This window comes from Glycine max, chromosome 15 (genome assembly GCF_000004515.6).
Source record: "Glycine max cultivar Williams 82 chromosome 15, Glycine_max_v4.0, whole genome shotgun sequence".
NCBI lineage: Eukaryota > Viridiplantae > Streptophyta > Magnoliopsida > Fabales > Fabaceae > Glycine > Glycine max.
This window is the reverse complement of record NC_038251.2, coordinates 21,663,651-21,680,048: the sequence shown is the minus strand read 5'-3', so window position 1 is coordinate 21,680,048 and position 16,398 is coordinate 21,663,651. Positions and strand designations below refer to the sequence as shown.

General features: G+C 35.6%; 1 protein-coding gene across 1 annotated transcript in view; it reads left to right on the top strand.

The window, feature by feature from the left end:
* LOC100804432 (vacuolar protein sorting-associated protein 54, chloroplastic) overlaps positions 1-16,145 on the top strand; it is a 30,592-nt gene extending 14,447 nt beyond the window's left edge. Inside the window, exons 12-19 of the mRNA XM_003547516.5 lie at positions 230-383; positions 6,558-6,639; positions 6,775-6,854; positions 8,305-8,466; positions 8,918-8,985; positions 14,381-14,461; positions 14,566-14,820; positions 15,628-16,145. Of these exons, the coding sequence (XP_003547564.1) occupies positions 230-383; positions 6,558-6,639; positions 6,775-6,854; positions 8,305-8,466; positions 8,918-8,985; positions 14,381-14,461; positions 14,566-14,704 (766 nt within the window). The 3' untranslated portion in view covers positions 14,705-14,820; positions 15,628-16,145. The remainder of the gene's footprint in view (positions 1-229; positions 384-6,557; positions 6,640-6,774; positions 6,855-8,304; positions 8,467-8,917; positions 8,986-14,380; positions 14,462-14,565; positions 14,821-15,627) is intronic.
* Positions 16,146-16,398: the final 253 nt, after the last annotated feature.

Here is a 16,398-nt window from a genome sequence, read left to right as displayed (position 1 = left end):
TAGTTGCACCTTCTGTTCCTTTTGTTTTCTTTTTTCAGTGTTCTCTGTCTCTCTGAGTATGTTTGTGTGGGTATGCTGGAATATTTTATTACAATATTACAATATACTGTTTTCTGTTAGTCTTAATTTGAAGTTGCCTATTTGTGAGGTTCAATTGTCTTTTTATGATTTTGTTTGGGCTGCCATCTTGTGAATACATTTAAAGTAGCTTTGTCATGTTTGCTTTTAGTGGCTTAATATTGTTGAAGATGTTGTCGGAGTACATTGATATGAACAACCTTTTGCCAACACTATCCTCAGAAGTTGTTCACCGTATAGTAGAAATCTTGAAGTTTTTCAACACAAGAACATGCCAACTTGTGCTTGGGGCTGGTGCTATGCAGGTACTGCTAGAATTGTTCTCAAAACCGTTAGTGCATTTTAGATATATGTGCATATATACATGTGTGTCAAGTCTTACGTTTACCAATTGATCCTCTTCCATTATATATAGAGCAAAGTCTTTAATGGTTTAAGCTTTTAGTTCTTCCTATACATCAGTTAATTGGACATTCTTCCATTTGATTAACGTTTTTTTTTTTTTTTTGCTGAAGCCTCTATCATATCCTTGTTCATCCACCTTAACATTTCCATTTGTTATGCACTAAATTTTTGCTCTTGTTGGCACCTCATTGCTCAACATTCAGTACCATAGAGCATCACTGGTCTTTTAGCCAGGTCTTATAATTATTTTAAATATCTTGTTATAGATTATACATAGTATAGGCACATAAATACAACAGTCAACAAAACTAGCCAATCCTTATTTTCACCAAATACTGTCAGCTACATGGATTCTAGCACCATTGTACTTGTTGTCAGATCAAAATTTTGAAACTTAATGTAATTCAAATTTCCTAATCTTTCTAGTCTTATACCATATCTTTTATGGTCTCCCTATTGGCCTACACCCCTCCATTGGTTGGCTGTTATCATGCCATGTGTCAGAGTATAGTTTGTCATTTTACATGCCTAAACCATCTTAAATGACCTTCCTAGTGTTTCACTTTTATTGCATCTATTGTCCATTTTGATATACTGAATTAATTATCTGTTGCAACATACTCATTTCTATTAATTGAAATCAAAGAAACATAGAAAGGAGAGAGAAACTTAAATGTGAAAATTATCATTAGAAGAGTCAGTAGTGTGAAGCCTTATATAGGAAGGTTGTATGACTCATTGCTGAGTCAGCAACTGACAGAATAACAGATACACTAATTAACACTAAAATGCAAAAGAAATTACAATGAGATATCAAATACAAATGTACATTATCTCTAATATTCCCCTCAAACTCAGGGTGGTTGTGGAAGAGAGAGTCATGAAACCTTATATAGGAAGGTTGTATGACTTATTGCTGAGTTAGCAACTAACAGAATAACAGATACACTAACTAACTTTGAAATCCAGATGAAATTAAAATGAGATAATGACCTTCATCTTTTGTTCATTATGTACAAGCATATACTTGTATCAAGGTCCCTCCAGAAACTGGTTGGAGCTAGCTAAAACTCGAGGAACTTATCTTTAGGAATTTACTTCTGTGTTAATCAAGCCTAGCATGGGGGAGTATATACTTGAATCATTTCAGCCTGTGTAACTATCCTGCTCAGAGAAAAACTGCAAGATAATGCTGGGTTTTAGAGTTTTTGGGTTTCTCATTTTGGATTTTATTTCATCTAACTGATTGCTGTATATGTGCCAAAACAAACTTGAAGGACAAGACATAGCCAAGAATTTTGTTTGCTTCCAAACTTCTTCTGTATTGGGTTTTTCCCCCCTAGTTTATTGATCTATCTTGATCCCATTTCAATTTTTTTTTTTTGGAAGGCAAAAGTGTAGTATTATTAATATAGAAACATAACAGTACCATAAGTACTGAGTATAACAAATACAAGGCACTCAAGGTGCCACCTTCCAAAAGCAAAACCCAACAAAAAACCCCACCACGTAAGGAGATATTACAAATTAACCAAAGGACTCCGGAAGATTGGTAGACCAATGGTTAAATGGAATATTGAAACCTTTCTCTCTAACTTTAAGCCAAGACCAAGCATGAAATAAAGCATCATCCATCACTTTGGGAGGTTCAAATGGGGTGCCCTTAAAAACAGGGAATTCCTATGCTGCCAAATAGTAATAGTTAGAGCAATCCACCATACACACCTCCTACTGTGATTCCTCTGTGCCCCGAAACCATCACAAAATTGAATAAAATGTCTAGCAGGGTCATCTGAAAAAGCTCCCGTAATCCGGATCCAACTCATGGATTCCCACCACAGCCCTATAGTCATTCTGCAATGAAAGAAAAGATGGTCAGCCTCCTCCTGGTGATTTCATCAAAGAGGACACATAATATCCTGTAGAGCCACATTTCTCCTGAACAAATTAGCCCTGGTAGGGAGCCTATCCCTAAACAACCTCCATGAGAACATCTCAGCCCTTGGGGGGATTTTAAGCTTCCATAGAATCTGGAAATTCCTGCTGTGCTGACCAGGGCTATTGATAGGTAGCAAGAGCCTATATGCTAACTTGGTAGAATAGATCCCAGTAGGGTCAGCTTTCCACAACATAGTGTCCTGCAGCTGCTGATGAATAGAAAAAGCAGATATATCATCCATGAAAGCTATTGCTTGCTCATTTTCATGGTCAAAAAGGTTCCTTCTCCATTTAAGATCCCAGCTCCATGTATTCTGATAAAACTTCCCCATCTTAGAGATGGGAAGGTTTTGCTGTCTGCTAATCAAGAATAGTTGATTGTACTTCTGCTGAAGGCTGCATCCCTGTCCTAGCCATGAGTCTTGCCAGAATCTTACCTTATCCCCACATCCAATCCTCCAGGTCATATTCTGATGGATAATGTGAAAATCAGGCTGATGATAAAGCTTTCTAAGGTCCTTCCACCATTGGGAATGACATCCTTTATCTCTACCATTCTGCAAATCTGACAGTCCTCCATATTTGGAGGTTAGAATTCTGGCCCAAAGCTGCTTGTGATTGGAAGCTAAGTCCCAGATCCATCTTCCCCTCAAGGCTGCATTGAATTTGGACAGGTCTTTGATCCCCAGTCCCCTTTCAATCTTTGGAGTGCATATGTCAGCCCACTTTACCCAAGAAATTCTGTTATGGTGTTGATTTCCCCCCCCACATGAATTTCCTTTGAAGAGACACCAGTTTATCTACTATTCTTTGAGGAATCTTGAAGAAAGATAGAAGATATATAGGAAGTGCATTCAGGACAGATTTTATCAAGGTGACCTTGCCACCCATAGATAGAATTTTCTGATTCCACTTTGAGAGCTTAGCTTCAAATTTGTTGATCAAAGGCTCCCAAACCACCCTGCTGGAGGCTTTAACAGCAATAGGCATGCCCAAGTAATGGAAAGGGATGTCCAACTTCCTACAGTTCAGAAATTGGGCTGCTTCATGAACCCAATTGGTCTGAAACCCGACAACCCCAAACTGGCTTTTTGCATAATTAATCCTCAAACCCGAAACCATTTCAAAGCCCCTAAGCATGGACTTCAGCACAAGAATATTATCCCAATAAGCCTCTCCAACAAAGACTGTGTCATCAGCACATTGCAATATATTTATAGGCACGTTTTGCTTCCCAACCAAGAAACTTCTATAGAGGTTTTTATTCAAAGCCTCTCTCATCATGCCAGTAAGACCCTCAACCACTATATTAAAGAGCAGAGGAGCCAAAGGGTCTCCTTGTCTCAGTCCTCTAGAGGGGACTAGTTCCTTTGTAGGGCTCCCATTTACTAAAATTGAGATAGTAGCTAATTGGAGACAAGCAGAAATCCACTGTCTCCATTTAGGGCAGAAACCTAGCCTTTCTATCATGTAGTCCAAGAAAGACCAAGATACTGAATCATAAGCTTTTTCAAAATCCACTTTAAAAATCATAGCAGACTTCTTTCTCTGAATAGCTTCATTCCACCATTTCAATTTACTTGGAGCTTTCTATGACACCCTCTATCCACACATATATATTAATAATAAAAGGATAAGAATGCGGAATTAATTGAAAATTTTAAAACACATTTAAATAAAAACATTTCAAAAGGATAAAAGGTTCACATTCGCTTAGTGAAATTATAATAAAACTTGTTCAAATAATGGTAAAATTATCTCGGCTCAAAACAAGGTCGCTCATTCTAAATGGAAAGAAGTCACACTAAAGTGGAAAGCATAAAACAACTATATTATTCTTGGAATTATAAAATATGAAATAAAATCCTATGCCCTGACGTCACATTTATCAAAGCATTTCTCTGGTACAGACAAAACCTCTCCATCTCTAGCATGAAACTCATCATATGTTGGTTCACCTGAAACAAAATGGCATTCAGCCCAAACACAAACACATACTGGGAATGAGATATCATATTCGTATATAATAAAACACTAGAGCATGTGAAACATATAATACTTAGAGCTGAATTTACATAAACAACGTCACTTCACAAAATCACACACATTATTCACACTCATTCAAGTTCACACACTCCAGAAAATAACATCAAACCACAATTGTTAACTCAATGAAAGTCAAACACAAGTGTTATGCAACAGATACCCTAGATTCAAGCCTACATGCAATGTGATACCATTTTTCAGTGAAAAACCTTGTCGGGCACCTAGAAGTACACGATGAGACATGCCTCACAATGGCTAAGGCAGGTCACTCTCACTAAGTGAAATCTTAGGGAGATCAGTTAGGGTCACTCTGTTTTGCGAGAATGCTCCAACCATGTAGGATCAACACAAGCTTAAAAGAGCACTCAAACTCAGTGTATTTCCAAAATTATTTTAACTCATCGCACCTCAAGTGATTAAACTCGTCAAGTTCCCACCGTGAAACCCATTAACTCGTCGCCCTTAAAGAGTCTTATATTTGTGTGATTGCAGAGTTCATAGCTCACAACTCAATACATACAACATCTCAGCACACAATCTCATTAAATAATAATATTCTCTAATTACAACATAATAATAACTTTCGAGGTCATGTCATATAACATTACAAAATCATAAACATCAATTACAATAGAAAACCATACCCATATAAGTATTTAATTATATGTATGATAATACTAATAAACTTCGTACCCCATTGCCCGGAGGCTCTTCGCTATGCGAAGGTATGGGGGAGGGATGTTGTACGCAGCCTTACCCTTGCATATGCAAAGAGACTGTTTCCGGATTCGAACCCATGACCAACAAGTCACCAAGGCACAACTTTACCGCTGCACCAGGGCTCGTCCTCATGTATGATAATACTAATAATAAAATATAATAACTTCAAAGCTTCTACCTATATGGAAAATATATAGTCATTGTTGGACACATATATACTATAATAATATGAGTATATATTTTTAAATGTAAAAGAATGGGTTCGTGAATTGAAAACTGATTCCTAAAGTATACTTAAGTAAATATATATCACATACAAAATTACAATCTAAAATGAGTTGTTGCAGCCGCATCACTAAATAAATTTATAAATTTATACTACGAGTCAGGATCTTATCTATATATTAAAAACATGTATGAATGTACACTAATTATATTGAAAATGCAAACTACAAGGAATTCAAAGCACAATTTAATTCAATATTTATACCACAATACACCAAAATTCAACCAAAAATTACTACATAATAATTTCAATAATTTAGACCAAAATTAGAGTGAAGCACTTAAAGTTTTGAACCCATTTTCTATGGCATGCATATTCATTTAACTCAACGAGCCAAATACAAAAAAAGAAACAAATACAAAAAAAGAAAAAAAAACTAAGCTTGTGGAAATTCGGATTTCCTATCATATAATTAAGGCAAGAGTTATATTCCTATTTATCTATATGATTGACGTGAAGGGCCAAGGTACAGCATTCCATAACCATTCACTATATAAAGTTAGAACATCGAAATTTTCATAATTCAAAGTCATTGCAATTTGGAAAATTCTCGGAAGCCTGGATTGTCACAAAAATTCATATATGTGTAGTTGAAACAGTTTATTAAAAATTCATTTCACAACAATTTTGCATCGGGGCATCAACTGATCCGTCAATCATAGTCAATTCGCGATTAAAAGCATAAGAACAAAATTAAATTTCAAAAAACAGCCCAAAATAACTCAAAATTGGTCCTCTACGGATTCCTACACATGTTCATACTAATCCCCAAGTGTGGGTAAGTCATCCCTTACTTCGATGTAGTCATTCAAACGTTCTCCGTTAGCAATGGTGGCGTTTCTTGTGCTCTCTAGAGCTCCTCCTCCAGTTGCTTTGTTAGGGTTCTTGTGTGTCAGAGAAAAAAAAAGAACAGAGAGTGTTTTGTATAAACTGTTCTGGTTTAAAAGTTCCTTTATATAGTGAGAGAACTGATGACTTAATTTTTTATTTTTTTATTTATTTTTATTTAAATGAAAAACTAAAAGGCACGGCTGTTACACCTTCTCATTCTAGTGGCTTCTAATTCTACCTATGTTTTGTGCAGGTGTCTGGTTTGAAGTCCATCACGTCTAAACACCTGGCATTGGCAAGTCAAGTCATTAGTTTTGTACATGCTATTATTCCTGGTACAAATGCACTCACCTAAATGAAGTTTTTAATGTTGTACTGAAAGGAAATTTTTAATGTGTTTCATGAATTTATTATATTTTTTTTCATTGTATGAATTAAATTATAACTTTGTTCTTCATTTCTGGTATAAGAAATTCGGCAGATTCTTTTTCTTAAAGTACCCGAGACTAGAAAAACACTATTGCTTTCTGAGATCGATCGGGTTGCTCAGGTATGAGCTTCATTGTTATTTAACCTTTACTCCTTTTGCCCTTTTGTTAGAGGGAGACTTATTCAGATGTTTTCCTACATATTGATGATGAAAATTCATTATTGCATTTTTTAATGATTGTGGGAAGTATGGCGATTTCTTTCTTTTCCTACATATTGATGATGAAAATTCATTGGTAAGCAATTCATCGTGTATAGTGAAAATTTACTTGTAGTTGAATAAATGGAAAGAGATTTTCCATTTAATTACTCTTACTCTGATTCCTTTCTTTTTCATTTGAATGGAAAAAGAAATATTGTTAGAGAGGAAGGGAAGCAGTAATAGAGAGGATAAGACTTACACAAATATTTGCAAGTTGCAATTGCAACAATGGTTGAGTGTTGAATCTGGAGGACAATAGTTTAGATTTTGCAGCCTTTGTCAGAATATTGATTTTTGGAAAAGGAATAAGGAGAAGGAACCCTGAATGTGTTACTCTTATATCATCCATTAGATCCTTTTTTTCTTTTCCTAACTTAACTTTTTTACTTAAATAAAAGCATGTTTAAAAAATTTACAATAATCAGATGGAAAGAAAAAAAAAAATTTAGTGTTTTCGGAGCTAAAAATTGTAGTGTTTGCTTTTTTATTGGAATAGAGTCTGATGGACATTTGGCTCAACACAATTTTTATGTCTTCTCTCCTAATGCATGGAATGACTTTCCATAGTGTTTGGTTTTTTTATTGGAATAGAGTCTGACAGACATTTGGCTCAAGATTATATTTAAGTCTTCTCTCTTGTAATGCATTCTATGACTTTACTCTAAACAAGGCTGTACTGTGAATTTTCATTTTTTGAAAGTTGAAAACAAAGGTTCCCTAATGTTCCCACTGGTTTCTTCATGTTCAAATTCTTTTATTTTGTCATGATGTCATCTATGAAATTCAACAGTGTCTGCTGTTAATTGTGATGACTTTTCAGTTTCTGCACATTTGTACCAAAAGTTGTTGCTCACTTTCTTATTTTAAATTTTCCTTAATTAATTCCTTTTCTGTCCCGTACTCCTTTCCGCACATTTGTATCAAATGTATAAAGTGTCTCTGTTAAGGAGTATGGCATTCATCTTTCTAATCTATAACTGCATGGGATGGAGGCATTTTAAGTGGAATTTCAAGTATGAAAATGGTTTATCCTTCCTTAAGTGTTCAAACATCTTTACAAAACCGTGGCTTTCTAGGGCCTGTCATAGTTGGCTGACCTTGTGCTCCCTATTCTTTTTGGTTTCTCTATTTAGGAGGATACCATTTGTTTGTCCCTTTTTTTTTGTAATTTTTCTCCAATGAAGTATATTTATATATGTATAAATTAAAAAAAAAAATGATTCATTTTGTTTGCCTAAAAATTTTAAGAACTTCTAAGAATGTATTCTTTTATAACATTTGCTTTATTGTTCTATTTTTTCCATTCCAGGATTATAAAGTCCACAGAGATGAAATACATAGCAAATTAGTTCAAATAATGCGAGAAAGATTACTGGTACATTTACGTGGGTTGCCTCAAATTGTTGAGAGTTGGAATAGACCCGAGGATGCTGACCCTCAGCCTAGTCAATTTGCTCGGTCCCTTACAAAGGTAAATAATTACATGTAAATGCTTAGATGGTGTTCTGTCTTTCAACTTCTTTTTCTTTTATCTTGAATTTCAAAATTTAAGATTTTTATATGCATCTTCCTATCTTGTAGTTTAAAGCTTAAATATGAATATGCCAAAGAGCACAAGAAACCTTTTGTAGACAATATGGTGGCTCACTAGTCACTCCGCTAGGTTTATCATAAATAAGGAAGTGATTGTTGCACAATCAAATTTGAGATGAACTCCTTACAGATGTTCAATAAACTATTTGTCAAACTGATTTAATAACTTAACTACTTATAGGTGACCACAAATTTATGACCAGTCATTATATATATGTTGATAATGGTTTAGGGTTGTTTGAAATTATCATTTTTGAGTTCCACTCTCATGCCCCACCTCTAAGCAATCTCATAATTGGAACTTATTTATTTTTGGAATTTGTTATTAGGAAGTTGGATACCTCCAACGTGTTCTATCTCGAACTTTGAATGAAGATGATGTTCAAGCAATTTTCAGGTAAGAATTGCAGAAATTTTCTCTTTCTTTATTCTTATTTGATGAAATATCATAATCAAGAGTACACTACTGAACATTGTACCTGTTGTTTCATATGCTGGGATGTTTATTAAAACGATGGGTACATTAGGTTAAGATTAAGATCCTACATTAGCTATCACAATGACTTGGACAATCCACCCCCATTGTGCTAGCTTTTGGAATTTAGTTGGCCCAAATTATTTCTTGAAGAAACCCATGGAGGTGAGATAGAAAGAGAGAAAACTGTAATATTATGAAACTGTTATTGTATTATGAATGAGTTAGTTACAACAGAATTGCACAGTAGGGTATATATAGAGTTCTAACTACAGAAGCAGTTAGCTTAACTAACTAACTCTTATGCTGAGTCAGCGATGACTCAGCTGTATCTACTATACACTATTATTCCCCTCTCAAACGCAGAGTGCTCTGAAACTCAGTGAAAGAAAGCACTCTGAGTTTGGATCGCAAACCCAGAAAAGACTGCTTGGCAAGAGGTTTTGTCAGCACATCAGCAAGTTGAGCATAGGCAGGAACATGACACACCAGCAGGGATTTATCCAAAACTTTTTCTCTCAAAAAAGATGTTTAATTCCCTGTGTTTGGTCCTTGAATGAAGAACAGGGTTGCGACTCAAAGCAACAGTGCTGAGATTATCACAATAGACAGCTGGAGTAATAATTTTAATACAAAGTCCTCTTAGTAAGGATTGAATCCACAAAAGTTTTGATACAGTAACAGCCAAGCTTCGATATTCGGCTTCTGTAGTCGATTGAGCAACAGAGGACTGTTTCTTTCATCACCAAGAAATAGGATTAGGACCAAAGAAAATACATCCCCCTGAAATTGAACTTCTGTCAACCGTATCCATTCCCTAATCAGCATCACAGAAAGCTTCTGAAGTATAGGGTTCTCCCTGAGGAGCAGATTTTAAAGACAACCCATAGTCTATAGTACCCTTTAGATACCTTAAAATACACTTGAATGCCTTCCAATGTTCCTACATAGGTTCTGACATAAACTGACAGACCTTGTTTACACTGTAGCTCAGTTCTGGCCTAGTTACAGTAATGTACTGAAGTGCCCCAACAACCGACCGATAGAGAGTAGCATCAGCAACAGGTACTGAAACAAGCTTAATTGTACCATGTTTAGTCAACTTTAGATCAGAGGGCATAGGAGTGAGTATGGCATCAACCATCTTAGCCTTTTCAAGCTGATCACAAATATATTTAGCTTGAGATAACAGTAGAGAACCATTACTCAAATGTTTTACTTCAATACCCAGAAAATAATCCAAATTTCCTAGTTGTTTAAGAGCAAAACAGCATGTAGTTTGGTAATTAAGTTTTGAATAAGAACAGGAGATGACCCTGTGATGATAATATCATCAACATATATCAACAGATAAAGGCACTCAGAATCAGTCTTGAACACTAGAAGGGATGGATCACACTTGCTTTGAACAAAGCCAAAAGTCAGTAGTGTTTTGGTTAATCTTTCATACCAGGCCCTAGGTGCCTGTTTTAACCCATAGATAGCTTTCTTGAGTTTGCAGACCATACTTTTATCAGAATCAGCGAATCTAGGTGGCTGTGTCATGTAGACTTCTTCCAAATAGCCGTTAAGGAAAGCATTGTTCACATCGATTTGCTGAATAGACCAGTGATGAGTAAGAGCAATAGTCAACATTATTCTGAATAATCCTGACCAGGGATTTGATTACTTGGCCACCAACTTAGTTTTATACTTCAAGATAGAGCCATCAGGATTCTGTTTTACCCTGAAAACCCACTTGCAGCCAATGGCTTTTATTAGCCATCAGAGCATTGTACTCTTGCTGCATAGCTTCCTTCCGCTCAGGAGATGAGAGAGCATGTTTAACAGAAGTAGGTTCAGCAGTAGTTAGAATTAAAGTAGGATATAACCGAGGTTGTACAATACCTGACTTTGATCTAGTTTGCATGGGATGTGTATTTTGAGGTTGAGGAGGAGTAGAGGATAAAGAAGTAGAGGGGCTAGACTCAACATTTGCTGGAACAGAGGATGCAGCTTGTTCAGTGGGAACAAGCCGAGGAGAATTCAACTCAACAGGTTGAGACAATGAACTAATGGACTCTATAGACTATAGAATGAGAAGGAGGATCAGGATGAGCAGTAGGTATAGGAAGGACACCAAGAGGAATTAATTGAGAGGGAACACTATAAGGAGGGGATAAAACTTGAGGCTTAGCAACAGAAAAAGGGAAGCTGGACTCATTGAAAACAACATCATGAGACTGAAAAATTTTACCCTTTGAATCAAGACATTTATATCTTTTATGATGAGGTGAATATCCCAAAAAAGTACATGGACTTGACCTGAAATCAAGTTTATGTTTGTTAAAGGGCCTTAGATGAGGAAAACACATACACCCAAATACCTTTAGAAAAGAATAATCAGGATATTTGTTAAAGATCATCTCATAAGGGATGGTATTTTTGTGATAGGCAGAAGGGAGTCCTAGTAAGAAAGATCAACTACACCATTTTGATAGTGAGTATGAGGACAGATAAGCCTATGATGAATGCCTAATTTATTAAGATATTGAGTAAAAGGTCTAAACTCAACCCCCCCCCCCCCCCCCCTTCCTGTTATGTTATTGAAAGTTAAAAGAAAGCATAGGTGCAGGTCCCCATAGATCACAGAATATTAACTTGAGAGGAGCACAATAGACAGAATGAGAGGGAAGTCTGTGAGATTTGCCAATACAACAGGCAGTACACAATTCTTCTGTCATTTTATTGAAACAAGGTATATTACGAGTCCTTAAGAACATGAGTTACAACAGCAGAACTAGGATGACCTAGCCTGTTATGCCAAAGGGAAACTAAACTAGAGTTACTATTATTGATTTCAGTAGTACTGACATTATTACAATGAGAAGACAAAGCTGAAAATGAAGACATATGAACAGAGGCAGAAGCCCCTCCAACAGTAGACTTGACAGAAGAATTCAGAAGATTTGAGAAGACATAGAGGCCATCTTGGCTAAGAGCACCTCTGGGGAGTATTGAACCATCAACCTGAGATTTGACAACACAATGAGATGAGTGAAACTCAAAAAAGACATTATTATCTTTGACAAACTGACTCACACTAACTAAGTTCTTAGTTATGTGGGGAACATGCAATAGATTATTTAGAGTTAATTTAACATTAGAGGCAAATGGAGACTGAAAAATTGCTGAACCAGTGGAAATAATAGGCAAACCTTGACCATTACCAAGGAAAACATGCTCATTGCCCGAGGTTGGAACTTCATTCATCAAGTTCTGAGGAGATGCAGTGACATGATGAGTTGCTTCAGAATCTATGTACCAATTCTGTGCCTGCTGAGCAGGATTAGCATTGGCTAAGTAGGCTTGAGGAGCTTGTGCATTCTGCTGTGGCTGAGAATTAGGCCTCTGATAGGATTAGTTTCTGTTCTGATTCCCAGAATGATTCTGATTATACTGCTGAGTTACATAATTTGGATTAAACCTGTGATAGCAATCAGCTGCACTGTGTCCAAACTTGTAGCAGACTTGACACTGTATTTTATACCTATCAGTATTTCCATAATTTGCAGCATTTCCATAATTCATGTGGTTACCATTTCCGAAATTCCTGCTATCATTATTTCCATAGTTTCTGTTATCATTGGTACCATAATTTCTGTCTCCTCTATATCCATAACCAGATCTGCCACCTCTTCCTCTGGAATTAGGAGATCTGCCCCCATCATTATGTTGAGGAAACTGCACTTGAGGTGCTGATTCTGAATCAGTATCCTCTGCCTTTGCTGTTTGAGCTCGAGTTAAATTCAGTGCAGGAGCAACAACACTTTCTCTTAACTTTTCAAGCCTTTGTTCTCGAATTGATCAATCTTACTGCTGATTGCAGTAACCAGTGACTCATATTCACTTGGTAAACCTTCAAGAATAACATCTATCTGTTCCTGAACAGAAACAGTTCGTCCATGTTCAATTTACTGCTTCCAAAGCAGAAAGTTATTATCCGTAAGTTTAGCCGTAACATGATATGCGAAATTATTGGCAGTGCTGGAGGAGTTTACCGGACCTCCGGTCACCAGAACTGCATTAATCGACGACGATGACATAGCAAACACAAAAACTAGAAGCACGAAACCTGATTCTGAAATCGCAAGCAAAGAGAACACGAATCTGAGACCGCGATCAGAGAAATCGCGATTAAGGAAGAACAGAGAGAGATGCCGCAAACACTAGCAAATCTTACGCAACCAGAAACGAGTCCAGAGAAGTGCGACAAACGGAGATATCGCAAAAACTGAAATCGCGAGCATAGAGAAAACAGAATCGTGATCCAAAAAATGAAATCCAAACAGAACCAAAAACACAATTGAAGAGATACAACAATCAAAGAAATGCAGTTTCCAGATCGGAAAACCAAACAGAACAAAAGAAATCGTGGATTCACATGAATCACATGAACAGCTAAAACCGAAACATGAATAGAATGTGCTTGCAGAAGCAAAAAATTAAGATCCAACTGCCATTGAAGGCTTTAGGAAGCTCTGAATACCATGAAGAAACCCATGGAGGTGAGACAGAAAGAGAGAAAACTGTAATATTATGAAACTGTTATTGTATTATGAATGAGTTAGTTACAACAGAATTACACAATAGAGAGTTCTAACTACAGAAGTAGTTAGCTTAACTAACTCACTCTTATGCTGACTCAGCAATGACTCAGCTGTATCTACTATACACTATTATTTCTTAATTCTAATATATTGATTTGTACGTAACAAAAGGTGATTGATTATTTTGTTTCTGCTAGGCCTTATCTATTATTAATTGATAAGAAACCTAGTTCTGCAAAAAGTAGTGTAGTAGCTTTGAGTTTTTAATTGGTTTTCCTCCCTGTAAATGATTCTTTTAATGGTAGAGATTTGTTGGTGTCTCTGTTGTTATTCACTGTTTGATTTATGGTGTCTGATGAAGTAATATTTTCTTTTCTATGGTTGACGTATTATATCTGAAGATCATGAAGTGGGTGATCCTGATTTACTATTAATTAAATAACCATTTATGGTATGTTTTGGATAGAGTTTGGAGGGAAAAGGAGGCAGGGATAATTTTTCATTTCTAAATTGAGAGAATTAGAAAATATTTATTACTATTGGTTATTCTGTTAAATTTCCTAGATCTACATTATTTTCTATGATGAATTATGAAATAAAATTCTTTTATTTTCCCATTTAAAAGGAAAGAAAGAAACACTACTCTCTTCATAGAAAGAAAATTGATTGGATAATGCTAACATTGTATGAATACCTACAACTCACTTCTCAAGTTTGTTATTTTTCAGCCAAGTGGTTGTTATATTTCACTCACAAATTTCCGAAGCATTTTCAAGATTTGATATAAGCACTCCTCAAGCACAGAATAGGTATTTACTTCTCTCAAGTTATATTATGAAGAAATAAATTTTTAAGGAAGTTTAAAAATGCAGTAACTTTTGTTTTCATTTCTTAAATTTTCCTCACTTGCCAGGCTATATCGGGATGTCAAACATATTCTTCAATGCATACGATCATTGCCATTGGGTGATTTGAGTAAATCTGATACCCCAAACTGGGGTCAGCTGGATGAATTCTTGGTGAAAAGATTTGGAAATGATGCTGCTCAGTAAACTGTATTGTAAAGTAGCAATTCAATTGCTTCCGTGGGAAGGCTAACATACTTTGGAAGATATGGGGGTGATTTAAACCTTCTTCACTCTGCATTTTCGTGTAACATTAAATTGAGGTAATATTTTTGCTACTTTTTGTTCTTATCTTTTACACAAAGGAATTCTTGTTATCTTGATCATTTTAATTTCAAATAGGGACCCAGGAAAGCCACTAGGATCAGGCTAGTAAGGTGATTTAGATGAGGTCATCAGTTCAAACCTCGTTACCATTGTTATACCAAAAAAATAGGGGGTCTGTGGCATGCCTGAATTTATGTTATTTCACTTTGAGGTGAATGATAATATAATTTTTCTTAAAAGAATAGTATGCCAAATTTTAATTTAATGTTCCTTGTAGCAAATTGTAAGGTGAACATGCTTGAATGCTAACTAATCAAAATTGATGAAAATTATAGGATATGCACACAAGAACCTCTAAATATTTTATCAGGTCCTGGGTAGGTAATCAGTTGACTATAATAATGTCGTTTGTATGAAGTCTAACTGGCTGGTATGGTAGGCAGGGTAGTGGACTTTTGATTAGTTTTTGTTTTGGCAGATAAGAATGGAAACAGAAACAAATAACAACAACCGTATCCCATTAGGTGAGATTAGCTACATTAATCATGATACTATTAGGCTTACTTAAAAACCAAATTCATCGAAATATTATTCACTTAAATCTCTTTTAATAACTTCTTTCAATGTTCTTGATCTATTTTTTACGGCTTTTCACAGGCTTAAAAACCATGTGATCTTTCTTTCAGTGTTTTATGAATGCGGGGGGGATTAAATATTTTGTTGTGATGAGAGCATTTTACACAACTGCATTCCTTAGCTTTCATAAACAAAACCTGAATTCCATTTTCTCCTCTTTTTTTCAGGCCTTTGGTTGGTCTGTAGTAGATATACAAGGTAATATATCATTTCTGAGCATTGTGCAGCCGTGGTTGGTCATTTAACAAGTTTTGTAGCAGTCGATGTCAATATTCAAATTATTGGTTTGTCTCCATAATTGTAATGTTAAGTCGAAAATAGATATGATTTAGTGAATGAATTAAGTTTTGACCCCCCCCACCCCCCCGCCCATCAATCCCTTAGCGTCTTCAGCCATGGATATCGATGCATCAATATGTACACAATTCGAGAAATCTATAGTGATATTACCGATTTGTGTGTTATGTTCAAGTGTATATTTGGGGTTCTCTTTCGAGAAGTACCTACCTTCAATGAGGATTTCTTGAGTTTTTCATGAGCAACAAAACCTTTGCAATAGAATAAAAGCCAAATATACACCTTTGCAATCAATGTTGCAGGAGGTTCATTTGATTGTGCTGACACTGTAAGCATTGGACAATGATACTGTCTATCTGTATTTTAAATAAAAAGTTGTATTATTAAATATATGCTATTGTGACATTAATGAAGTTTAACTATGTTAAAAGATATTTTAAAATTGAAGTATCTTTTCGTATAGTTAAAAACTAAATCGTATAGTTTTGTTTCCTACATTTCCCATACCTTCGCATAGTGAAAAGCCTCTGGACAATGGGGTACGAAGTTTTTATTGCTTTCCTCGAGTACAGGACCGATTATAGTATGGTTTTGATTCCTCTTTAAACCATGTCATGATGAGTTGAATTATATGGATGAAT